Genomic DNA, 27,936 nt, shown 5'->3' on the forward strand with positions numbered 1-27,936 from the left:
AGGGAATAAAAACTCCGCCATGAACACCGCTGCCTCTCTCCCGGATGAGCTAAATACTTTTTATGCTCATTTTGAGGGAAATAACACCACCCTCGTGGAGAGAGCTCTCGCGGCCGAAGCTACAGAGGTTAGTTCACTCTCCGTCTCTGTAGCGGATGTAACCCGATCCTTCCGACGGGTGAATATCTGCAAAGCCGTGGGCCTAGACGGCATTCCGGGCTGCATCATCAGAGTGTGCGCGAACCAGCTGGCTGGTGTTTTTACAGACATTTTCAACCTTTCCCTCTCTTTGTCTGTAGTCCCCACATGCTTTAAAACATCCACAATTGTGCCTGTTCCAAAGCAATCAAAAATAACTTGCTTAAATGACTGGCGTCCTGTTGCTCTGACCCCCATCATCAGCAAATGCTCCGAGACACTAATCAGAGATTACGTCTGCTCTGTGCTGCCTCTCTCTCTAGACCCATTGCAGTTTGCTTACCGCAACAACCGCTCCACTGATGATGCCATTGCATCTACAATACACACTGCTCTCTCCCACCTGGAAAAAAAGAACACTTATGTGAGAATGCTGTTTGTAGACTACAGCTCAGCATTCAACACCATAATGCCCTTCAAGCTAGATAAGAAACTCCGGGCTCTGGGATTAAACAGCTCGCTGTGCAGCTGGATCCTGGACTTCCTGTCAAGCACAACCTCTCCCTCAACGTTAGTAAGACAAAGGAGCTTGTGGTGGACTTCAGAAGAAAAGACAGAGAACACAGTCCCATCACCATCAATGGAGCACCAGTGGAGAGAGTCAGCAGCTTCAAGTTCCTGGGTGTCCACATCACTGAGGAACTCACATGGTCCATCCACACTGAAGTCGTTGTGAAGAAGGCTCATCAGCGCCTCTTCTTCCCGAGACGGCTGAGGAAGTGTGGAATGAACCGCCACATCCTCACACGGTTCTACACCTGCACTGTAGAGAGCATCCTGACTGGCTGCATCTCCGCCTGGTACGGCAATAGCACCGCCCACAACCGTAAAGCACTGCAAAGGGTGTTGTGAACTGCCAGACACAACATCGGAGGGGAGCTTCCCTCCCTCCAGGACATATATACCAGGCAGTGTGTGAAAAAAGCTCGGAGGACCATCAGAGACTCCAGTCACCCGAGCCATTCTCACTGCTACCATCAGGCAGGCGGTATCGCAGCATCAGGACCCGCACCAGCCGACTCCATGATAGCTTCTTCCCCCAAGCAATCAGACTTTTGAACTCTTGATCTCCCACGATCAAAAAACATCAGCACTGCACTTTATTACTCTTACTCTTATAACTCACACCGGACTGTCATAAATTATATTATTACTATATTATATTCTCTCTTAACAACTTTCTATCAACCAACAGCCTGAATGTCAATACAGTACAATACAACCTACTGTACATTCTATATATACTACTATATATACTTTTTTTTTTTTAATTGAATAATGTGTATCTATATTGTGTGTATTGTATACTGTACTGTGTATGTTATTATTTGTATATTGTGTTGTATGTAATTATGTGTATATTAGACTTTAAATTGTGTTGTGTTAATTTGATGTTATTGTAAACTGGTATATGTCTCATCACTGTCACGACTGCTATGTTGATCGGAACTGCACCCAAGAATTTCACACACCATTGCACTTGTGTATATGGCTGTGTGACAATAAAAGTGATTTGATTTGATTCAAGCATGCAGTACCACCTGTTTTATCCAGGGGCATGTATAGATCAAACAGACAGAGAACAAACCACACTTATCGAGGGCAGACAACACAAGATGAGAACACATTCTTGCATACAAACACAGCTTGATGGAGCGCAAATCCAAACGTAGGGATCTCAAGATGTGTTTTTCTAAGTTTCAAACTTCGTTTAACTTGACACAGCGACCTAAAAACGGTATGTTTATGACGCAACGCAACCAAGATGCTCCAAAAAAGTCAGTCTGACGCAGGTGTACATTAACGCGTCTTTAAACAAGACTTTATACTAAATCTCGGACTGACTGCCGAATTCAATTGCAAAATGAATTGCTGTGAACTGTAGGCTAATGACAGGTTTATGTTCAGTAATATGGCAATAAACAATATACTGCATTCTAAATCCACTTTTTGAACTGTCTTTTTTAATGCTTTACTTATGTGCCTAAATAATGTAATACATTTTAATTTTCTTTATTAGCATTTTTTAAATTGATTATATTTAATTTATAATTATTTCATCATTATATATTGAATTGTTTTTATTTGAGGGACTGTCTCAGCAAATATTTATGTATGTGATTAATTGCAATCAATTCGATTAATTAATCGGCCTACCATGTAATTAATTCGATTAATTACATGGCTGTAATCGATTGACAGCCCTAATATATATATATATATATTTGGCTGTCAATCGATTACTATGAATCTAGAAAATCGGACGAAAAACACACACACACACACACACACACACTTGGATGAAATGTCTTTTTCGTCCGATTTCCTAGATTCATAGAATTCTCAGTAGAGATTAGGGATGGGAATCATAAGGAATTTAACAAATGTCCTTTCGATTCCACTTAACGATTACTGTTCCTTAACATTTCCATTGACAATTCCTAGTACTTTTGAGAAAGCACCAAAAAATTACTTCTGTATATTATACTAAGTTTTGCAATTGATGGAAATATGCAGACGTTCAAGAACCGTTAACCGAACGTAATGAATTTTTTTTTTTTTTATACCCAACCCTCGTAGGGATGAGAATCGTAAGGAAAGTAACGATTCTGGTTCTGATTCCACTTAATGATTCTATTAAATGATTCTTTAAGTATTAAAAAAATGAATAAATGAACAATGTGACCACGAAAAGATGCATTAGCCACTTTTCCATCATCGGGCCGAACGGTTCTGAGCACAGTACAGAACGGCAACAGTAGCATTTCCACTTGAGCACAGTTCGGCATGATACGATTATAAACCGTTCTCAGCCCAGAATTCTCGCCATGGTATATTAACCATACTCAACCGTGCTGGTTGAATGGCTTTAGTATGTTGTCTCAAAATTGTCAATTTGCCAATGCTAAGGTAACTTATAGTGCTTTTAGTTGTTGCTAGCTTGCCAAGTTTGCTAATATTTGGCTAGTTAATCAAAATTCTTTAGTGTATCTTCATGATTTTATAAGGGTGGTTTAACTAGTATTGTAGCCTTCATTTATTTTATTACATGGCGTTTTCATCAGGGAAGCAGATTACAAGCTCATTAAAACTCAAAATATATCAATATATTCTCATATACTATTTTCATATAATACTTATAAAATAATAATACCTTTTTAGCTAGCTGGGCATGTGTCCAGTGGCATACATGAGCCCTCATGATGATAAACCTCTCGGCTTTTCTCTTTGCGACATGGGCCGTGTCTTTACTGTGTATTAGCAGAGTAAATCCAGGGGAAAAAAGCAGTCCTAAAAACTGGAAAATGCGATCATCCTCCATAGCGTACTCGCTCCAATGATTACTTTTCAGGCCGTCGCCACAGACGAATCCGTTACGGACATTCTCCTGATTTCACCGCACCACAATGGAAAAAGAAACCGTAACAGCCAACTGGCCTGGAACGGTACGGTTTTGCGATGAGAACTGTTCAGCCCGATGGTGGAAAAGCTGCTAATGTTTTGCGTCGCTGTCAACAGAAAATAAGATGCACGATGAATGGCAACTGCAAAATTTGAGGTGGCTCCAATGCATACAGTATATTACGATGTTCTGTTTGCATTGGCGGACGTTCCAGAATCATAAACGGAACCAAATGTCATGAAAATCATTCAACTCCAGAATTTGTTTTAAATAATTTTTTAAATACTGCTCAGAATAAGTACTGGTTCTCGATTCACAACACTAAAATGCAGTGTAGTCTAAGTGGTTCAGGTTTAGAGGTGAAAACGACAGAAAATACAGAACTCCTTGCAAGTTCACCAGCTGAAGACATGGGGGGACCATTTGTTTGATACACTCAAACAAATAGAGCATTTCTTATAGCCTAAACCACTCCCACTGCATCAAACAGCAGCACTGAGATGCCATTAGTACTCATGTTAGTACACATATTACTCCCAAACCAGAGCACCACAGCTTTTCGCCATCCAAATAAAAGACACTTATATTAGTTAAGCTTTAAAGCCTTTGTTTCCATATCCCTAATGAATCACTGCTCAGCCTTTTTAATATTTTAGTTAATTTAGTATTCATTCAGCTTTGCTCAGACCATCAGCGTTGGTTGCACTCAGGCAAGTTAAAGAGTGGCGGATTAGCGTGAAATTGAAAAATGAGTCTCGTCCCGACCACTCGATTAAAGCTCACTTGACAATGGTAATTAGGTCTGTATCTGAACGTCTAAATAAGTACTTTATTAGAGCACACTAGAGACAGATGGTACGTAGAGAGAAACTGGGACCATTAGAAGTATCCGTTAGTGACATGCACACAAGCGTGTAAAGGGTAAAAACTAGAATGAGGTGCAACACATGCAGAAAAGCATTTAAGAGTATCTTTTAGAGAAATTGACATTTCAAATGAAAAATATGTACATAAAAGAATGCAAAGGAAAGAATCAAATGTTAGGAGACAGTCATATAGTAAGCGATTGAAAAAGAAGGGTTTCCCTAACAAAAATGTACCATGGTAACAATAATTTCCACCAAAATACTAGTTTCTACAGTTTATGTTGCTGCCATAAAATCCTAATAAATTAGCATGGCTGCATTCACGTAATGTCATAATTATTGTAATTATATGATGACAACTGCAATTCAACTCGGAGGTGTTCTCAGACATCCTCAAAATCTAAAATTATTTGTTTCTATGGCAAAGCTCATAATGCCAAAATGGATCCATGCATGGCTTTGTTGTTGCTGACAGTAAAATATTTCCATCACTATGTTTATTCACATCTATATGCCCTGGCAAAATATTTAAGAGCGAAAAAAGAGAACCAGATTACACTAGCTATAATAACGCCGTTTAGTCATGACGTCGATTTGTAGGCCATAGCGCAAGATTAACTCTCCAAGTGTACTCTCTGAAATTTCCAATGGGTTGTAGAATAATCATTTTCGACTAATGAGAATAAACTGATAAAATAAAGTCAGATAGTCATACCTTAAACGCTATGAGAATTCGAAATTCACGTTTAAACCCATGGCTCAATAAAAGAACATTCAAACAGAAATATGTGCAAACATTATCAATTACCTTTAACTTTTTACACGACATCGTGGCGGTCAATAGGGAGAAGTCAGTGCTTTTGTAAATTTCCAACAAGTAATTACGAGTTCGGCAAATATTTGAACGTTTTTTTACAAGTTAGAATCTCTAAATTAATCAGTGGCCATCTAAGGCTTTGAGAATCCAAAATTCTTTGGGACACCGCAACAGACATGATATGATGTCACGCTTGAGGGCTTTTTGTTTTAATAAATAATAAAATCACAAATAACATAATATTGTAGTCAAAATGTTATAATCTGCCTTCTACTCACTTTTCCACAACAATAAAAACTTGCCGCTTTGAAATATGTCTTCTTTGCATTAATTTATGAGATGTTTCGAATGTCTATTGGTCACACGTCTTCTCATCAAATGAATATGCAGGTCAGAGTTCACCAAACTTGAACTTTGGTGTGCAACGGAGTCTCCCACGTTCAGATTGGTTTCAATAGAAGTGAATAGAGCACTAAGTGCAGTGGGATCGTGGCTTTACAGTAACTCCGACATGACGTGATCATAGCATTATTCTACGTTATCAATTTTTATTGATACTTTCTCTAAAACATTGGTTACCATGGTCATTTTTCGTAAGGGTATGAAATGCTGCTGCTGGGTGTGTGTATCTTAAGAGGACTGAAGGAAAAACTATTTACTTACGGGAATGGAGCGGCTAAGGTAGCGTGCAGAGACCCCGCTCAGCCCTGCTGGGGGATTTCTGTAGTGCCCCTGCTCCTCGGTCCCCAGCCTTCCAATGGTGGAAGGTCCCCCCAAGCTGGTGTTGTTGAGGTTGTATGTCAGGCTTTTTGCGCCGCTGCTTGGGCTCGCCCCGTTGGTGCTCGGGGCATTGGAAGTGTTATATTGATTGTTGTTGTTGACTTCAAAGTGGTAATTGTGCGGGCTGCTGTAGCCCATGCGAACGGGGTGGGAAGGAGTTGAGGAAGTGAACGAGGAGGGGGAGGGCTGTTTCCTAGAGCTCTTGGTTTCTTCATCGGGCTCGTGCAAGTTACCCAGAGAGCTGGCTAACCTGGTGCTGGAGGAGGAGGGGGACGGAGGGAAGGGAAACAGACATGAAGGTGGAGGATTTGGAGGATGTTCAAGATGACTTGACGCACAAAACACACTTGTACTCTACAAGATCTACACTGTGGACATGGCGATAACGGATGGGCACAAGTAACCAAATACTCGGAAATAGGGGTGGGCGATACTAGCAAACTTTCATGAATTATTTGTTTCATAATTGTATGGTTGATAATGCAAATGAGATAATTTGAGGCAACCTGAGGTAATGCGATCCACATCCACACCAATACATTTGTAGGCCATAGCGCAAGACTAAGTTTCCAAGGGTTCCCTCTGAAATTTTAAATGGGTTTTAGAATAGTGATTTTCAATTAAAGTAAAATAAAATAAAGTAAAATTAAGTCTGTGGTTAACATTATTTGAAAAGACTTTCATATCATTATTTACAGTTAGTCTTTAAAAAAAAAGCAAGTTACTAACACTTTACTATGATTCAAAATTCACGTTTGAACCCATGGCTCAAAAAATGCAGATTCTCTTCGGGGTTTTAGGGCTATAACATACTGTAGCCCACACGAACCGGGTGGGAAGGAGTTGAGGAAGTGAACAAGGAGGGGGAAGGCTGTTTCCTAGATCTCTTTGCTTCTTTATCAGGTTTGTACAAGTTAACCATAGAGCTGAAGTAATCCAAGCCACACCACCATCCACATTTTCGTTTGAAAAAAAACACATTGATTTTGCTACTTTTATGACTCTCGTCCTCAATGGAATGTCGGTTTCCATCATTGAAAAACAAAGACTTTTGAAAACGCTCTCTAATAGTGCACACTTTGTAAAACAATGACGTTAGGAGACTGAAAATTGAGTTTTTTTTTTGTTTTGTTTTTTATCCCCTTTTTCTCCCAATTTGGAATGCTCAATTCCCACAACTTAGTAGGTCCTCGTGGTGGCGCAGTTACTCACCTCAATTCAAGTGGCGGAGGACAAGTCTCAGTTGCCTCCGCTTCTGAGAGTCAATCCACGCATCTTTTCACGTTGTGCATGACACCACGGAGACTCACAGCACTGGAGGCTCATGCTATTCTCCGCGATCCAAGCGCAACTTACCACGCGCCCCATTGAGAGCGAGAACCCCTAATCGCGACCATGAGGAGGTTACCTCATATGACTCTACCCTCCCTAGCAACCGGGCCAATTTGGTTGCTTAGGAGACCTGGCTGGAGTCACTCAGCACATCCTGGATTTGAACTCGTGACTTCAGGCCCCGAAAAGTGAGTTTTCGGGCAAAAACGGATTAGTGTGGACATGGCCTTTAGGTTAAGGTATGCTTCTTTTTTCCACATGCCATTCAGTCTCACGTACAGTCTAGCGCTCAACCTCTCAAAGTAAACTTTTTTTTGACCGCGAGGCTATACGGACGCATTCTATGAACACACCAACGACTGCTTTGTGATGCTTTTTTACTACATTCAACGGCAGGCGCATATGCAGACGATGTGCACAAGCTGTCCGTATGTCTAGAAAAGAGAAGCTGCACGTGGACAGTCCACACATACTGTGCTGATAACCAAATTTGCATCACATCACTGTGCACGACACGTAGCAGCACATGGAAAAATGAAGTACACTATGCTCTTTTATTGCGATCGCTTCTCCGTATTTGGAACTTAGGGGAGCAGTTCTTGGCGTAGCATTGTTTTTTTTGGGGGGTTTTTTACAAGCTCTTCCTAGTTTTCTCTTTAAATATAAAACACATGGAACACACATTCATTTGGCGGCATTTTGCATAATCATGAAAATTTCTATTGGTATATCGCCCACCCCTACTTGGAAGTGACAACAATGATCGATAATGAAAACAAAATGTACTTGAATGAGCGTGAACAAATTTGCTTGACTATGTACTATTCGAGACATTTCACAACCATTGAAATTCAGTAACATCTATGTATAAAAAAAAAAAAATGAGGCCTCATTTTTTATTTTGCGATTGGTTATGACATCATTTTGACGGTAACTTTCCTCACTTTACAAATTGCCCCATTCAGATAAGTATGTAAAGAGACAATTCTATGCTAAATTGCATTTTCTGCTATATAAAACATGAAGCATGGCCTCGAGTGTGTGAAATGGATCCCAAGTGCTCTTCACATGGTTAGAACAGTACTAGAAAGTAGTGGGTATGCACTTGGTCCCAAAATACATCTATGAGTCTGAGAAAGTGCTGGTTTGAAGAGAGTGAGAGATAGAGAGTGAGATATAGAGTTATAGGTAAGTGATATGGCTCTGGCTATCTGCTGATTGCATAAACAGCAGGGAGCATGTCATTTAAAAAATAGTGCGCCAACAGCACGAAGTGAACCATCTTGGTTCGTTGCATTCAAATGCTCTCCATTTCATAGCACAGGGTAGTCACAGAGAGGAAAGAAGGCCACCAGGGAGCTGGGAGGAGAAAAGACAGGAAAAAGAGGAGTAAGAGAAAGAAAAAATAATTTTAGGAGTAAGTTATACGAACAAATGGCTGGAAATAAAGTAAAAGGGTGGGAACCATTTTGATTTTGATTCAGGGAATCACAATTGAATTGTTGATGCATCTCAATTAGGGTTGCAAATTTTCAAAAATATCACTGATCAGCAATCGTTAATGAAGTCACCGTTACCATTTTCACTTGTTACTTCACGTGTTTGCTTGTAACTTTGTAAAATAACAACTTCGTAATTCTTTGAAAATTCTGATTATGACACTTTGAGGATCAATCCAGAACAAAAGACAAAAAGAATGGTGATGCATCTGCAAATCAATTTTTTAACCACCCCCAGAAAGTAGAGGCAACAAAGTTGAAGAGGCGAGTGAGAGGTGGGCCATGGAAAATGACCCATTAAGCAGAAAGATTAAAGAAATTGAGATGTGTGGAGAGGAATGGATGAAGTAGAAGAAAGGGGAGGCTAGCTCACCTTTTGAGGTTGGTTGATGAAGAGGAGGAACGGCCAATTCGCTTGGCAGATGCGGACACAGAAGATGGTGGGACTTTAGAGGATTTTAGGGGGGAGATGGAGCCCTGGCAATTGGCTGCTGGCCTTATCCTGCTGTAAAACAACCACATACAGGTCAAGGCACAGAATTTAAAGTGATAGTTCACCCTCAAATTGTTTCAAACTCTTGCCTCTTGCTGTCTTATGCACAGGCTTGTCTAGGCAATTTAGCTAAAAGCCTTGATATAATGAGAAAGTAAGCGAATTACATAATTTAGAATTTTAGGAAATGTTTAGTGGATTTAAAATGAAAGCAAAATCAAGCTCACAATGATTTAGAAGGGACACTGAATAAATAAGACAATTTAGTCTAGGCTCCTACCATTACTAGGAGATCATCTGATTTCCAGATTGTGTGTAATTATAGTTCAGAAACTCCACCAGCCACCATGGAAAATGTAGCGCTGTCCATTACTAAATGACGAAACTTCCTAAGAACAAACCATTTTCTTTTTGGGAATTTCTGATGGGACGTTTAGAAGAAAGTATTTTTAACATCAGGGCAAACCCTCACTTCTGCTAGATTTTGCCAAGCTATGTAAATAAATTGTTTTAAACACTACAGAAACACTGTTTCAGGGGAAAATATATCAGGGGAGGTAACAAGTGATGAGCCAAAATCTGTAGTCGGTGAGTCTGTGCTGTGACCTAGTGGTTAACATGACTCAAATTACAGGTTCAAATTACATTCTCATCCCACTCTCTCCCTAAACAATTTTCTGTCTTCCACATGTGAGGAGAAAATAATGATCAGTCACCATTCAATTTCATTGTATGGAAAAAAGATGCAATGAAAGTGAATGGTGCCTGAAAATAACATTCAGCTTAAAATCTTTTGTGTTCCATGGAAGAGAGAAACGTCATACAGGTTTTCTTCCACATTCTACCACCTTAGTTTGAGCAGTATATAATTCTCAGTCACCATTCACTTTCATTGTATGAAAAAAATTTGCAATGTAAAAGGAATGATGACTGAGGTTAACATTCTGCCAAAAATCTTCTTTTGCATATCGTGTAGGATAGAACGTCATACATGTTTCCTTCCACTTTAAGTGGCTTAAACTGAGGAGTACATAATTCTCAGTCACCATTCATTTTCATTGTATGGAGGAAAAAAAAAAAAGATGCAATGAAAGTGAATGGTGACTGAGGTTAACATGCTACTAAACATCTCATTTCGCATTCCATGGAGGAAAGATTCATATAGGTTATTTTAGCGGCGTAGCTTGTGTTAAACAATTTGGAGTCACTATTCACTTTCATTGTATGGAAAAAGATGCAATGAAAGTGAATGGTGACTGAGAATAACATTCTTTCCTCCATGGAACACAAAAGATGTTAGGCAGAAATTCCAACAGGTTTCCTTCCACATTTTAGTACCTTAGTTTGGGGAGTACATAATTCTCAGTCACCATTCACTTTCATTGTATGGAAAAAAAAATGCAATGAATGTGAATGGTGACTGGGAATAACATTCTTTCCTCCATGGAACAAAAAAGGATGTTAGACAGCAAATCCCACAGGTTTCCTTCCACATTTAAGCAGCCAAGTTTGAGTAGTACATAATTCTCAGTCAACATTCACTTTAATTGTATAGAAAAAAGATGCAATGAAAGTGAACCGTGACTGAGGTTATCATGCTACTAAACATCTCATTTCACATTCCATGGAGGAAAAGATTCATATAGGTTATTTTAGCGGCGTAGCTTGTGTTAAACAATTTGGAGTCACTATTCACTTTCATTGTATGGAAAAAGATGCAATGAAAGTGCATGGTGACTGAGAATAACATTCTTTCCTCCATGGAAAACAAAAGATGTTAGGCAGAAATTCCAACAGGTTTCCTTCCACATTTTTGTACCTTAGTTTGGGGAGTACATAATTCTCAGTCACCATTCACATTCATTGTATGGAAAAAAAAAAAATGCAATGAATGTGAATGGTGACTGGGAATAACATTCTTTCCTCCATGGAACAAAAAAGGATGTTAGACAGCAAGTCCCACAGGTTTCCTTCCATATTTAAGCAGCCAAGTTTGAGTAGTACATAATTCTCAGTCAACATTCACTTTAATTGTATAGAGAAGTTGCAATGAAAGTGAACGGTGACTGAGTATAACATTCTGCCTAACATCTCCTTTTGTGTTCCATGGAGGAAAGAAAGTCATACAGGTTTTGAACAACATGAGGGTGAGTCATTGAGTAACTAAATTGTCATTTTTGAGTGAACTATCCCTTTAATTCCAAAGTGTTCTTTTCCTTTCTCAGTGGCCCTCCCTTCCACTATCACTTCCTTCAATCACCCACACAATCTCTCCATTTGTACCCACTCCTAAAAACTTCCCTTTGACTCACCTCTCAGCCCTCTCTCACTCTTTGTCTCTATCAGTTAAACGCAAACAAACAAACTCACCAAGGCCGTATTCCTGTCATCATTCTCTCTTATTAAAAGGAGTGGTGACAGGAAGAGTAGGAGGGCCAGTTATGTCCGAGAGCCCTCTTCATCTCCCGGCTCTTTGTGGGAAATTAATTAAGGTCAGCGCTCACAAGGGGGTTTTTAATTTACATCTGGGTTTATAAGTGCTACAGCGGGGCCTGTTCAAATTATTGACGACATCACACGTACGAGGATGTTGCATCCTGTTCTTGGCAAGCGGCACTTGAAGATCTTATTTTATTAATTTAGCATGAATGTGTGTGTATATTTTGTCTTTCAGAGGGCGAAGTACATGTAGAACTGTAAATGCAAGAAGGCTGCGTTTGTTCCTTGTGTTTTTCATTAAACTTGGGACAGATTTGAGGTCAAATAGCTAGTGAACTGGGCCAAAGGCTTATGCAAAGCATTTAAAGGGGCCATATCTTACATATGTGTTTAATGGGCGACCGATATGGGTTTTTAAATGGCTAATGCCGATAAAATATCTAAAGAGCATGGTGGCCAATGGCCGATTTTAATATAATAGTTCAATGATAAACAATAATTGGGCAAATGTGCAGTTATCAGCCAATGCAGATAATCTCAAAATAGCCAAATATTGGCCGACATTTGGGACCTGGGTTGCTCAGCGAGTAAAGACGCTGACTACCACCCCTGGAGTTCGCGAGTTTGAATCCCAGGGTGTGCTGAGTGACTCCACCCAGGTCTACTAAGCAACCAAATTGGCCCGGTTGCTAGGGAGGGTAGAGTCACATGGGGTAACCTCCTCGTGGTCACTATAATGTGGTTCGCTCTCAGTGGGGCACGTGGTGAGTTGTGAGTGGATGTCGCGGTGGATGGCGTGAAACCTCCACACGTGCTGTCTCCGCGGTAACGCGCTCAACAAGCCACGCGATAAGATGCGCGGGTTGACGGTCTCAGACGTGGAGGCAACTGAGATTCGTCCTCCACCACCCGGATTGAGGCGAGTCACTACGCCACCACGAGGATTTAGAGCACATTGGGAATTGGGCATTCCAAATTGGGGCGAAAAAGGGGAGAAAAAAAAATACAAATAATTATTATAGTAAAACAAAATGAGGATGTGTAAATGATGACAGAATTTTCATTTTGGGTGAACTATCCCTTTAATAAACCTTTGTAACGGTGTTAATATTCTGTAGAGAATAAAAACATACCTGAGAGGTTGTGATGTGGATCTAGTGTGCAGTTTCATTTCTTCAAGTCTGTTGGTGGAAGAACATGATACTGGGTTCAAGTACATACAACATCGTTATGTAACAACATTTGCAAATGAAGCCTTATCCACAGTTTGTTTTCCAAATGGTTAAAGAACTAAGGGGTATGCTCAGAATAAAATACCACACTTTTGGAAGAAATTAGTATGTAGTCCTCTTGACCTTCCATTTTGAGTGTGATTAATCAACATCAACCACAATTGTTTTGGCTCTTTATAAAACATTTCTCCCTATTGACATTTTGATCAGACTTCCAAAGTCTGAAAAGTTGACAAAATGCCAAATTTTATAAAAAAATGTGGAATAGGGGCCTGGGTAGCTCAGCAAGTATTGACACTGACTGCCACACCTGGAGTCACGAGTTCGAATCTAGGGCGTGCTGAGTGACTCCAGCCAGGTCTCCTAAGCAACCACATTGGCCCAGTTGCTAGGGAGGGTAGAGTCACATGGGGTAACCTCCTTGTGGTCGCTATAATGTGGTTCTCGCTCTCGGTGGAGTGCGTGGTGAGTTGTGCGTGGAGAATAGCGTGAAGCCTCCACACGCACTATGTCTCCACGGTAATGTGCTTAACAAGCCACGTGATAAGATGCCTGGATTGACGGTCTCAGACGCGGAGGCAACTAAGATTCGTCCTCCGCCACCCGTATTTTGAGGCGAGTCACTACGCCACCACGAGGACTTAGAGCACATTGGGAATTGGGCATTCCAAATTGGGGAGAAAAGGGGAGAAAAAAAAAAAAAAAAAAGAAATAAAAATGCATATTAATTTCTGGACACTTCTTGAAGTATACAATGTTGTGAGGTCATGTCGAAATACTGCAGTTTAAAATGCTTATAGTTGCACATGCAATGTTTAGTTACGAATAAAATTGTTGTTTTCTTGTTATTTAAAAATAGTACAATGCTGTAAAAATCATATACAGTGTAGTATGTGTTAAGTAGCACTCTATAATTACATTTCGAACACAGCCAATGGCTCTAAAAAGCAGGGATGTAAACTAAACTGAGAACAGCAGCAGCATGTTTCTTGCCCATCCTGAAGTACAGAAAAACCATCTCTCCAACATGGAGACATACCCGTCATGTTACTATGCCAACCAGCTCTGCACCTAACACATCACATTTCCTTTGCCGTGTACTTTAGTAATTATTATAGCTCTGTGCCTTGTGTTTAAGAGAGGACTGTAAAAAGTATGCATGGCCTGCCGTTATTTAGCTCTTCACTGAGTTAAAAAGCTAATGGAAGTTGAAAGAGTCGTGATAAAAGGCTCTATTCACTAGCAAAAGGAAAGAGTGCCATTTATGTAATACAGCTCATTACAGTTTGTTCTGAAGAGAAGATAGTTATGTGTTGTTGCTCTTATGCGACCATAAAGTGGATTCAGAAATATCCTAATTGCGAGCTACATGCACATGAATGACCAAACAAAGTTGTATTTACCAGTTGGAAGTTCGGAAATCTCAAAAATACCAGAGATTTTATGTTGGAAGGAGCATGTCGACATGAAAGATCCAGGAAAGCAAACTTTGCCGTAGATGGAAGAAATAATGTTAATTTGCTATATAGACAGAGCTAATAGTCAACTAATGTAAAACTAATATGTCCAGCGTGGGGAAAAAAAATAGTCTGAATTGCGCCTCGCAGCTCACACGCCCAGTGTGACGTCTGTAATCTGTTAATACGGGTGACAAAATTAATACGCGCTGCTCACACCCCACAAACGCTGTATGTGTGAAACCGGCCAAAGACCAGTAATCTTTGGGATGCTACCACTAAATACTTTACATTATACACAGCCTTCTATTCTTTAAAAATAAAATGTGAAACATTACTTATTATTCAGTAATAAATGTTTCGGTAGTATGGTACATTGTCGTCACATGACTTCATCACATCCAGTTAACACCTTGGAAATAAAATGGTTATTTGCTTTAAGACATTTTCACACAAAACTGAATTAACTTCTGGCAAGAATCCTTACCTTATGGCTCCGGTGGTCGCAGACCTGGGCTGCCGTCGACCCTTTAAGGCACGCAGTTTGTCTCCTTGAGTCATTCCGAGGTCGTTCTCTGCATAATCATTCTGTTAAGAGTCAGAATTTAGGTACTTTAGGCAAAGCATTAGGTAAAAAAAATGAACCCATTTGCTGTCAGGTATGTCTGACAAAACTATCGTTAGAGAATGAGATGATGTATAAGTTGTTAGTAAACTGCTGTAGACTGATGCGGTTTGTTTTGTTTGAGAAGCTTGTCAAGTGTCCGAGCGAAGACTTTTGACATACTGGAGCGCAACCTTGCAACCTCTGGGGCCATAAGGCTTTCGACCTCCGGGGCGACAAGCTTGAGACCTTCGGGCGATGTTCACGCTTTTGCTGTGAGCCATTGTGAACTAGCTTCTATCATGCATTCAAAAGATCAAAGGAGAATTAAAATTTCAGGTCGTTCTCATCGAAACCTTCAGAAGACTTGGAATATGACGCACAAGTCTCAAGGACTATTTTTACGACAGTTTTGGGTCCTTTTGAACCTCGTGTGACCCCGCGTACATATGCGTGTACGTTGTATTTTGGCTTTGCTATATGCAACGCATAATTTACATTTATTTAAACAGACTTAATACTGTTCACAACATTTTAGACTGTCATTTAAGAGTTAAACTTCTGACACACCGAGTCATGTGACAACAGCATGCCGTTGATTTCCTTGAAGCGCTTCTACGGGCGCAGAGACAACAAAAGCGCCTCTGGTAAGAAACCTCTACGTTTTTTCATCGAAACTTGTTTGGGTGCAAAGAGTAGCGTCTCTAGTTTCGTTTAATAAGGCGCTTTAAAAAAAAATCATTAATTTTTCTATGGTAAACATGATGTACACCTAAGTGTATTGTGGGACATTATTCCCAAAAAAAAGTTTACAAACATTAACAAATATCTGGGTCATTTCGCTTTATTTTAATATACATTTTGTTATATTTTATTTTATCACTCTGCAATTTGATTCTATTCATTAACATTAGAAAATGCATTCTTATATTCACTGTTCATTTTCACATTGAGAATCAATGGGTTCATCCAAAAAATACTTTCAGAGGCTTTATATGGGGTTAGGCTGAAAATAAGGTGCATTTCGGGGAACACTTTATTTTGATGGTCCCAAATAGATATTTAACTAACTATAAGTGACTTATCAACTGGCTTGCTATAGCTAGTAAACCGTGTTTCAACAAACATTCAGTAGACTTTCAGTAGCCTGTATATAGATCTTTATTAATGACCTTTTAATGAACTGATCTTCTCAACAATAATGTAAGTAGGTCATTAATAAAGATTTATATACAGGCTACTGAAAGTCTACTGAATGTTTGTTGAAACACGGTTTACTAGCTATAGCAAGCCAGTTGATAAGTCACTTATAGTTAAATATCTATTTGGGACCATCAAAATAAAGTGTTACCGCATTTCGAACTGTTCTGTGACCAGTGCAGACACACAACACATTGGAGGTTAAGTCATTCACTAAATAGGGAGCAAGGGGACATCCTAAAGCATTCTATGCAGCTTTAGGATGTACATTCACACATAAAATCTGACCAAAAGTTCAGTTTCAGGCTACAAATGATGTTTGCACCACTCAACATGTTTGGCAGACATGGGACAATGATAATCAGTACAGAGATTCAGAATGTAAAATGCTACATTTTATTTTAATGTGATTGGCAGTGATAGGATCATGCTGGCCATTACTTTGAATCAGAATTATTTAATATATATATATATATATATATATATATAACCAACACTCCTGGAAACATAATGAAGAATTTTATTTTAAAAATCTGACTTTCTATAGCTTGGTTTTATTTAAAATTTCACAACTTAGTCCCACTGTCCACATATGTGGACATACATTTTTAGTAAAACTATTTGCTCTAGAAGAAAAAAAAAATATATATATATTTTTTGCTTGTTTATTGGGTGCTTCTAGTTACAGATCAAAAAGAGAAATGGAAAATGCACACAGCATTTTAGGTTTTTGTGTTAACTATTAGGGGTGACAATCTCATTTAGCTGCAGTGTGTACATGGTCGATGATTCTAGGCAGTGTGGCACTTGCATAAACATGACAAGCACTGAACAGGAAGCGGCATGGCAGGCCTCACCTCCTCCATGCGATCCATGCTGTGGGATTTGTAGAAGGTGGTGTTGATGGAGAGGTTGTCCATACTGGAGATAAGGGGAGGCACAGAACGGTCCTCGTACTGCCTCTGCTTTGCGCGGTGCAAATCTCCATGTGCCCAGAGACTCGCCTGCTTCCTGTACAGGTAGAAAGAAAGAACAAGTGTTAAAGACACAAGAGAGGAAAAGAGCAATTTGGTCTGACTACAATGGACAGAAATTCGATACATATTTCTATTATGTTCTATTAATGTTAAATAATTAAACCGCTAAATGGCATGTAAAAACAAAGCAAATTGTGGCTGGTCGCAGTACATGTCGGTCAAACCGTCTCTTCCTGTCTAAGTGGGTCAGAATAAGCTGCCGTGTGGACCAGACTTCATGCTGTTTGTCAAAGGTCTGGCTACAACAAACTACAACAGTTCCCATCTGGATATCTTGTTTTGCACAAATAATTCTACAAGTCCTACTCACACATGAAGACATCTGGTCTCTAACTCTGAACCTGTTATTCCATGCCAATGCTAGGTAACGGACACTTTGTATCCATCATACAGCGAACAGAATCTCATGTCTCACAATGACCTGAGGAGGAAAATATGCCTACAGATAACACGCAACAATCCAGTGGTGGCCATTCTTTCACGCTGTGGCATCAAGTCCAACAAAACACTTGAGATTAGGCTTAACTGATCTTCACAAGACCAGAGCTCTGTTTTATCTCAGCCATGACACAACTGATTACAGAGTTCACAGAAGGACATATTTGTAAGCTGGAGTTTGAGGATTCCACCAAAAAATGACTATTGCACTGACCATATTGGATCTAGAACTTCTGCTGCCTTTCCTGACCTGCTTTGCGAAAGAGTGCGCTCTCGAAAAACGCACACGCACGGGTTACAGTTCTTCACGCTTTCCAAAATCTGGTCTCTGGCTGGAGAATGGCTCTTAGCTCAAGTTTTAACACTTTCAGGGGCTATCTACATTATAAAAACATTTACAGGTGCATCTCAATAAATTAGAATGTCATGGAAAAGTTCATTTATTTCAGTAATTCAACTCAGATTGTGAAACTCGTTTATTAAATAAATTCAATGCACACAGACTGAAGTAGTTTAAGTCTTTGGTTCTTTTAATTGTGATGATTTTGGCTCACATTTAACAAAAACCCACCAATTCACTATCTCAAAAAATTACAATACATCATAAGACCACTAAAAAAAAACATTTTTAGTGAATTGTTGGCCTTCTGGAAAGTATGTTCATTTACTGTATATGTACTCAATACTTGGTAGGGGCTCCTTTTGTTTTATTTACTGCCTCAATTCGGCGTGGCATGGAGGTGATCAGTTTGTGGCACTGCTGAGGTGGTATGGAAGCCCAGGTTTCTTTGACAGTGGCCTTCAGCTCATCTGCATTTTTTGGTCTCTTGTTTCTCATTTTCCTCTTGGCAATACCCCATAGATTCTCTATGGGGTTCAGGTCTGGTGAGTTTGCTGGCCAGTCAAGCACACCAACACCATGGTCATTTAATCAACTTTTGGTGCTTTTGGCAGTGTGGGCAGGTGCCAAATCCTGCTGGAAAATGAAATCAGCATCTTTAAAAAGCTGGTCAGCAGAAGGAAGCATGAAGTGCTCCAAAATTTCTTGGTAAACGGGTGCAGTGATTCTGGTTTTCAAAAAACACAATGGACCAACACCAGCAGATGACATTGCACCCCAAATCATCACAGACTGTGGAAACTTAACACTGGACTTCAAGCAACTTGGGCTATGAGCTTCTCCACCCTTCCTCCAGACTCTAGGACCTTGGTTTCCAAATGAAATACAAAACTTGCTCTCATCTGAAAAGAGGACTTTGGACCACTGGGCAACAGTCCAGTTCTTCTTCTCCTTAGCCCAGGTAAGACGCCTCTGATGTTGTCTGTGGTTCAGGAGTGGCTTAACAAGAGGAATACGACAACTGTAGCCAAATTTCTTGACACGTCTGTGTGTGGTGGCTCTTGATGCCTTGACCCCAGCCTCAGTCCATTCCTTGTGAAGTTCACCCAAATTCTTGAATCGATTTTGCTTGACAATCCTCATAAGGCTGCGGTTCTCTCGGTTGGTTGCGCATCTTTTTCTTCCACACTTTTTCCTTCCACTCAACTTTCTGTTAACATGCTTGGATACAGCACTCTGTGAACAGCCAGCTTCTTTAGCAATGAATGTTTGTGGCTTACCCTCCTTGTGAAGGGTGTCAATGACTGTCTTCTGGACAACTGTCAGATCAGCAGTCTTCCCCATGATTGTGTAGCCTAGTGAACCAAACTGAGAGACCATTTTGATGGCTCAGGAAACCTTGGCAGGTGTTTTGAGTTGATTAGCTGATTGGCATGTCACCATATTCTAATTTTTTGAGATAGTGAATTGGTGGGTTTTTGTTAAATGTGAGCCAAAATCATCACAATTAAAAGAACCAAAGACTTAAACTACTTCAGTCTGTGTGCATTGAATTTATTTAATACACCAGTTTCACAATTTGAGTTGAATTACTGAAATAAATGAACTTTTCCACAACATTCTAATTTATTGAGATGCACCTGTATATAATTACAGTAGATAACAAATAAAGAGTAGAGATGTTGAATTTCACAAAGAACAAACTCTAAAAATACTCCAGGATGTTTTTGAGGCACCACAATTGCCCAAAGAACATATATATATATATATATATATATATACATACACACACTGTGGTTATAGTGCATTGTGGGTAGTTTTAGGACTTACTCTTCCAAGTAATGCTGCTGGGGTCCGATGATGGAGCCGGGTCTACAGATGCGGATCCAGGCGATGGCTTCGGCAGCCGTGAAACGGTAGTGCTTCATCAGGTAGCAGCCAATCAGAGTGCCTGTCCGGCCTAAACCCGCTGTGATTGGTAGGAAAAAAACATCACAGGTGTTATGATCACAGATGTCAAAAGGTTCCCTTGAGATATTGTATTGCTATTCTAATGGAAAGAATAAATATTTATAGGGATGCACTGATGTATCGGCCAGCTATTGACCAAATTAAAACAATCTGCAAATCAGTTAAGTATGAAAATGCCGATATGAAAAACGATTGGTTTATCGGTCCATCAAACTTTGTAAAAACTCTGAATTCAAATGCACAATCCAGAAATAATGATAGCCAAAGAATGTAGAAGTGTTGGCACTCCTAAGAACATGTCATATATAATTTATAATCAATCTTGTTCTCACATTAAATGAGAAACCGTAGTCACAGATGTGACAGTTGTGAAAGCAGCACTTACCTATACATGAGGTAAAAACATCCAAAACGCTTTGAAACCAGCAAACTTTGACTTCTTAAACATTGGTATGGTAACCATTAAGGCTGCACGATTGATTGAATAAAGATCTTGAAAGCTTAAAAACAGACTGCATTCAGCAATTCAGTCAGCGCATCAGTCAGCATTGTGTAAGCAAGCGGCACCCTCTAGCGGTGTGTATGGCATTATACATTATCCAACAATAGAACATTTTGTTCCATTGGTAACTTTTAATTTTTCCATGACATTATTGACATTTCCGTGGAATTGCCCAACATATGCATAACATGAATTTGTGATGTTCTGTTATACACAGTACAAACATGTAAAATGGGAGTTCTGTTATTTTGAACTGCAAAAACAGAAGTGCAAAAATATTTTAGAAGTACAAAATAATATCTTTTTCACATAAATAATCATGCTTTGATATTTAGTTATTTTTCAATATTTTTCTAAACTTTTTCTCTTCTATTTATCTTCATTGTGGCTCTCTTTAAAATTTTGGCCTGTCAATGGAAATTATTTAAGAACAATAAAAAGCTTTTGTATCACTTTGCACATTTTTATTTTATTTATTAATATTTTGGGGATTTTCTCCCCTTTTCTCCCCAATTTGGAATGCCCAATTCCCAATGCGCTCTAAGTCCTCGTGGTGGCGTAGTGACTTGCCTCAGTCCAGGTGGCAGAGGACAAATCTCAGTTGCCTCCACGTCTGAGACTGTCAATCTGCGCATCTTACCACATGGCTTGTTGAGCGCGTTACCGCGGAGACATAGTGCGTGTGGAAGCTTCACGCTATTCTCTGCAGCATCCATGCACAACTCACCACGCGCCCCACCGAGAGCGAGAACCACATTATAGCGACCACGAGGAGGTTAACAAAATGTGACTCTACCAACCCTAGCAACCGGGCCAATTGATTGCTTAGGATGTCTGACTGGAGTCACTCAGCACACCCTGGATTCGAACTTGCGACTCCAGGTGTGGTAGTCAGTCACTTTGCACATTTTTAAAACATAACTTCTGAGCAAAACAGTGATCTGATGAAAAAATAAGGTAAGTGGCAAAATATCAGTCTATAGTTTTTTGTTAAAATCGGTCAAAAAGGTTCATATCGATGCATCCCTAATATTTTTAGTTACATTGATATTATTTATTTTATTTTTTATAAATAAGTATTCTAACAAAATACTCAGAACGAGCAAAGATGTTTCATTTGTAAGGATGTCCATACAGGTAGACTGTGCGGGTTTTTGTACTATGAAACACCCTGGAATGAAGGTACACTATTCTCCAATGTTTATTGACACTGATGTTTTGATGCTCTACACTATTTGAATGAAATTAAGTTACACAACATTATTAGAAATACCATGATACTGATTAGGAGAGTCTTAGGGTGCTTTCATACAAGCACTCGGGGTCGAATGACGTCAAAGTTTGGTTCGTTTGGATAACGTAAACGATGTTTTCCGAACTCGGGTGCGCACCCGCGAACCGCACCCGGGTCCGCTTGAAAAGCTGGTCTGGGGTATGGTTCATGTACAGAACTCCGGTACAGTTCACTGCTGATATGAACGCAATCGTACCAAGTCGCAGAAGTGAACAGCTTGTGATGATGTACAATTTGCGTCTTTGCAGGCTCACAATCATAATTATTGTGGTATAATGCATTTCTCATACCTTCTTGTGTTCAAATACACTGCCTTCAGAGAGTTGATCATATTCTTCACATCTCTTGCAATGCATCCGTGGGCTCGCGGCAGACAAACGCTAATATTCATCACATCATTGCGCATTCAATGCATCTATGGCATACAAACGCAAGTGTTGTTTTGTGCATGGCAAGTTTTCGTGGTAAATCCAAAGTGACAAACTTAAGTGACAAACGTTTTGCTTAACACAGTGACGTCTTCTCCGGTTGTTACCTAGTTACAGTGGTAAACAGCTGACGCTTGTACGAATTTTGATGATGTAATCTGACAACGGTTTCGGATCCGGAGAAAATGAACTCAGGTTCGGTCCAAGCAATCGAACCAAGTGTGAAAGCACCCTTAAAAGGCTAACATTTGCCTCTAATTGTGTTCTTTAAAACATACAGTGCATCCGGAAAGTATTCACAGCGCTTCACTTTTTCCACATTTTGTTATGTTACAGCCTTATTCCAAAATTGATTAAATTCATTATTTTCATCAAAATTCTACAAACAATACCACATAATGACAACGTGAAAGAAGTTTGTTTGAAATCTTTGCAAATTTATAAAAAAGAAGAAAAAAAAAAAAAAAAAAAAACACACGTACATAAGTATTCACAGCCTTTGCTCAATACTTTGTTGAAGCACCTTTGGCACCAATTACAGCCTCAAGTCTTTTTGAGTATGATGCTACAAGCTTGGCACACCTATTTTTGGGCAGTTTCTCCTATTCTTCTTTGCAGGACCTCTCAAGCTCCATCAGGTTGGATGGGGAGCGTCGGTGCACAGCCATTTTCAGATCTCTCCAGAGATGTTCAATCGGTTCAAGTCTGGGCTCTGGCTGGGCCACTCAAGGTCATTCACAGAGTTGTCCCGTAGTCACTCCTTTGTTATCTTGGCTGTGTGCTTAGGGTCGTTGTCCTGTTGGAAGATGAACCTTCGCCCCAGTCTGAGGTCCAGAGTGCTCTGGAGCAGGTTTTCATCAAGGATGTCTCTGTACATTGCTGCATTCATCTTTCCCTCGATCCTGACTAGTCTCCCAGTTCCTGCTGCTGAAAAACATGCCCACAGCATGATGCTGCCACCACCATGCTTCACTGTAGGGATGGTATTGGCCAGGTGATGAGCAGCGCCTGGTTTCCTCCAGACATGACGCTTGCCATTCAGGCCAAAGAGTTCAATCTTTGTTTCTCATGGTCTGAGAGTCCTTCAGGTGCCTTTTGCAAACTCCAGGCGGGATGTCATGTGCATTTTACAGAGGAGTGGCTTCCGTCTGGCCACTCTACCATACAGGCCTGATTGGTGGAGTGCTGCAGAGATGGTTGTTCTTCTGGAAGGTTCTCCTCTCTCCACAGAAAAATGCTGGAGCTCTGTCAGAGTGACCATCGGGTTCTTGGTCACCTCCCTGACTAAGGCCCTTCTCCCCCGATCGCTCGGTTTGGTCAGACGGCCAGCTCTAGGAAGAGTCCTGGTGGTTCCAAACTTCTTCCATTTACGGATGATGGAGGCCACTGTGCTCATTGGGACCTTCAATGCTGCAGAAATTTTTCTGTACCCTTCCCCAGATCTGTGCCTCGATACAATCCTGTCTCGGAGGTCTACAGACAATTCCTTGGACTTCATGGCTTGGTTTGTGCTCTGACATGCAATGTTAACTGTGGGACCTTATATAGACAGGTGTGTGCCTTTCCAAATCATGTCCAATCAACTGATTTTACCACAGGTGGACTCCAATCAAGTTGTAGAAACATCTCAAGGATGATCAGTGGAAACAGGATGCACCTGAGCTCAATTTTGAGTGTCATGGCAAAGGCTGTGAATACTTATGTACATGTGATTTTTTTCCGTTTTTTATTTTTAATACATTTGCAAAGATTTCAAACAAACTTCTTTCACGTTGTCATTATGGGGTATTGTTTGTAGAATTTTGAGGAAAATAATGAATGTAATCCATTTTGGAATAAGGCTCTAACATAACAAAATGTGGAAAAAGTGAAGGGCTGTGAATACTTTCCGGATGCACTGTACCAATGTTTTCCCACTTAAGTCCATAAATAACCTGTCCATTTATGAGTCTAATCATAAATGGGCAGTGGTGGCTTGGCGGTTAAGGCTCTGGGTTAATGACTAGATGGTCAGGGGTTCAAGCCCCAACACCGCCACGATGCCACCGTTGGGCCCTTGAGCAAGGCCCTTGACCCTATCTGCTCCAGGGGTGCCGTATCATGGCTGACCCTGCACTCTGACCCCAGCCTAGCTGGGATATGTGAAAAAGAAGAATTTCACTGTATATGTGCAAAAGTATAATGTGTGATAAAGAAAATTATTATTAATTATTAAAATTAATTATTATTATTTATTCATTATTAATTAATCTCCAAACGAGACAATTCTAATGTTTAATTCAACATAAAAATGAAACATTACCATTCTGAAAACAATCTCTTTTTGCAAAATCTATGTAAAGTAGGTCAAATGAACCAATTGTGTGGCATAATTTCCATATTTTATATTTAAGTGTCTTTGTCATCTTACCCTTGCAGTGTACAGCCAGCGCCCCATCTGTGCTCTCGCAGATGTGCAAGAAGCGCCGGGTGATGACGTCACCGGGCGTGCTGCCGTCCACGAAGAACAGATCGTAATGGTCAAATCCAGCATCCGTGAAACGCTTGGCATCGTAGATCTTCTTGTTGAGGCGCACTACGGTAGTGACGTTGTGCTTGCGGAAATATGGGAAGTAGGCTTCAGGTGCATGTAGAGGGTAACCTACAACCCCAAAGAAGAGGAAGACAAAGTGATCTTTACATAAACATCTATTTATATATGAAACGAATCTAAATACTTATAAACTTGCTCTGATACACAATTTTGTCATGATATCTATTCATTATTGCATCTTTATTTCATACAATAAAAGTGAATGGTGAGGCTGTCATTATGCCTAATGTCTCCTTTTCTGTTCCTAAGAAGTCAGTCAGTCATATGGGTTTGGAACAATGATGGTGAGTAAATGACAGAATTTTCATATTTGGTTGAACTTTCCCTTTAAGCTAGTTTTGTATGTGTGAATCTGGGAGGTTAGACCAGTCTTTCCTAAAACAAGAGCTCCCTCTACTGTTACATAAGTGAATAATGCCATAATCAAAAGTTCCAGTTTTCTCCAGTCTATTTGCCAACAAATCTTTAGTTTTGCAAAGAAATTCTAAAAGATTATATTTGTCTGATAAATTAATTTCAAGCATTTAAGCATCAAAAGGATCAAAAGGCTTTTAAAGACCCCATGAAATCAAAATTCAAGTTTTCCTGCTTTTAGTCCATTATCTATTATTTATTAGCTTTCAGGTCATCTACTGCATAGGCTAGTGTACTTGTAATTTGGAATACCCAATTCCCACTACTTAGTAGGTCCTCGTGGTGGCACAGTTACTCACCTCAATCAGGATGGCGGAGGACAAATCTCAGTTGCCTCGGCTTCTGAGACAGTCACTCCACGCATCTTATCACGTGGCTCGTTGTGCATGAAACCGTAGGGACTCGCGACATGTGGAGGCACATGCTACACTCCACGATCCACGCACAACTTACCACATGCCCCACTGAGAGTGAGAACCACTAATCACGACCACGAGGAGGTTACCCCATGTGACTCTACCCTCCCTAGCAACCGGGCCAATTTGGTTGCTTAGGAGACCTGGCTGGAGTCACTCAGCACACCCTGGATTCGAACTCGCGACTCCAGGTGTGGTAGTCAGCGTCAATACTAGCTGAGCTACCCAGGCCCCTGCTAGTGTACTTCTAAACATTGAAGTTAATTTTCAGAAGATATAAACATTTCAAATCTGCAGTCTCTCTCTTCCGGCTAAAAAGACTCAGGAACATCCATGACATCACATAGAGGTTTTGAAACCTTGTTGAAACAAATGCTTACTAGAATGAGAACACATCCTCCCCCTACAACTGTTCAGCATGTCTGGCTGTGTTCTAATCATGACTTCGCAGGGCACTGTGAAGGGAGCCCAATCCATGCTGTAGGGTCGTTTCCAATAAGAATCGCTTAAAGTACGTTCTGACTGACCGTTGTCACCTATCAGCCATCTGACGCTCTCACATTGGAGGGTAATAGGGCATAGGGATGATCACTTCTGAATGGGACGCACCAACGTGGGAGCTGGACTCGAGGAAAATTATGAGTTTTCATATTTTTGTGCAACCAGAGTTTTCTTGGGATGTAAAGCTCAAGCTAGAGTTCTTTATTCTTTATGCTCAATGTATTGTTTGAAAACATGGATATATTATGATCTTTTACTCGCTTGTTTCTCATTCATCTGCAACTGACTTGCACAACAGCTCCAGCCTAGTTGTAAGCAAAGACCGCAAGATTAATGTTGTCAGTTAGAGCAATGTTTGGTTCTCAAGTCTTTGGAAAAGCTGGCCGGTATTGAGATCGCTTCTCAAGTTTCCCCGGTTAAGCGGCTCTGACATGAGCAGCATGGTGGAAAGGTGTATGTGTGTGTTTGTGTGTGGATGTAAACTAAAGCCTATAGGCTATTTTAAAAATGGGACGAGTTGTTCAACAAGTCCTGCCCCCACTTCTGTTTCAGTAGGAAATATGTCAAAACACAAAACCGAACTGTGCTCAAAGCATTTGAGCACAGGGATTTTAAGATGATGAGAAACATGTCCAAATGTTTGGCTGGTAGTGCATGTGATGACAATTTTGGATGTATTGCAACAATATCGTAAGGTTGGTTAGTTACGTTGTTAATTTAGCATGCGGCAAAAAGACTCCAGTATACAACTACAAGGTTTTCAAGTTTCGGTCTTACCGTTCTCTACTTTACTTTTTGGATGAGGCCCACTGAATGCAAGAAGTTTGCCGGGGACGATCCAGTTCAGATCTCCGTTCTCCACACGCTGTAGAGAAAGAGAACGAATTAAGAAAATAAAGATGGGGAAAGGAAAAGCAAAAAAGAAACAAGATCAAAATGAACAGGTAAACAAGGAAACGTTTGCATAATAGCAGACTATACGTTTTAATAAACAATGGTGGTGTTCATTGTGTGATCATGACCAGTTCACTGCACATAATCCCTTGCATAACATAGGTGCACAATGTATAATCACCATGACTCAGAACTGTGTACGATTTAAATAAAATTGATCAACACTGTCATAAGGTTAAAATGTCTTTAGGCTTGGTAGAATAAACTTGATTATGTAACAGGCTCGAGGCGCCATGAATGCAATTCCGGGTAAAAGATTGCCTGCTGGTGTGTCTAATGAGTGTGAATGGAACGCATTTCATAATGAGAGGGCGGGGCATCATTACCTCATAATACTCATACTCATTAACGTCGAACGTCTCCAAGTTCAAGAATCCATGCTGAAGGGCCTGAAAGACACAAAGTTAATAATATACAACATCAGTTTTATGTTATTTAACACAAATCCTGCCCATCTGGAAGGGCGTTCAGTGAGTAAACACTATAATAAGTGTTCAATGCATTTACACATAAGTTCAAATCATTGACTGATGAACCATACTGCAAGAAAAATAATGAACTGTCCAACATGGCTGTAAAGATTGGGGCAGTAAGATGATGTACAGTATAGACTGATAAGGGTCATGAACCTCAGTCAGGTAGTGAACTGAGAGACTTGGAGTTGTATAGTTTTATTGATTTCTACAGCAACCACATGCTCTCTGCAATTAACTACTGTTGCCCTTGGT

The 27,936-nt window shown here is 40.1% G+C and overlaps 1 protein-coding gene across 6 annotated transcripts in view; it reads right to left on the minus strand.

Moving 5' to 3' along the window:
• LOC127438594 (dual specificity protein phosphatase CDC14AB) overlaps positions 1–27,936 on the minus strand; it is an 85,271-nt gene that overhangs the window by 14,531 nt on the left and 42,804 nt on the right. For 2 of the 6 annotated variants that reach the window (XM_051694290.1, XM_051694291.1), the window contains exons 7-14: positions 27,535–27,597; positions 27,032–27,119; positions 24,741–24,971; positions 19,966–20,104; positions 17,178–17,331; positions 15,004–15,104; positions 12,961–13,008; positions 9,269–9,400 (exon numbers count right to left, since the gene is read on the minus strand). In XM_051694290.1, the coding sequence (XP_051550250.1) occupies positions 9,269–9,400; positions 12,961–13,008; positions 15,004–15,104; positions 17,178–17,331; positions 19,966–20,104; positions 24,741–24,971; positions 27,032–27,119; positions 27,535–27,597 (956 nt within the window). The other 4 variants (XM_051694289.1, XM_051694288.1, XM_051694292.1 and 1 more) reach the window with 4 other exon arrangements.

Source organism: Myxocyprinus asiaticus, chromosome 49, assembly GCF_019703515.2.
Source record: "Myxocyprinus asiaticus isolate MX2 ecotype Aquarium Trade chromosome 49, UBuf_Myxa_2, whole genome shotgun sequence".
NCBI lineage: Eukaryota > Metazoa > Chordata > Actinopteri > Cypriniformes > Catostomidae > Myxocyprinus > Myxocyprinus asiaticus.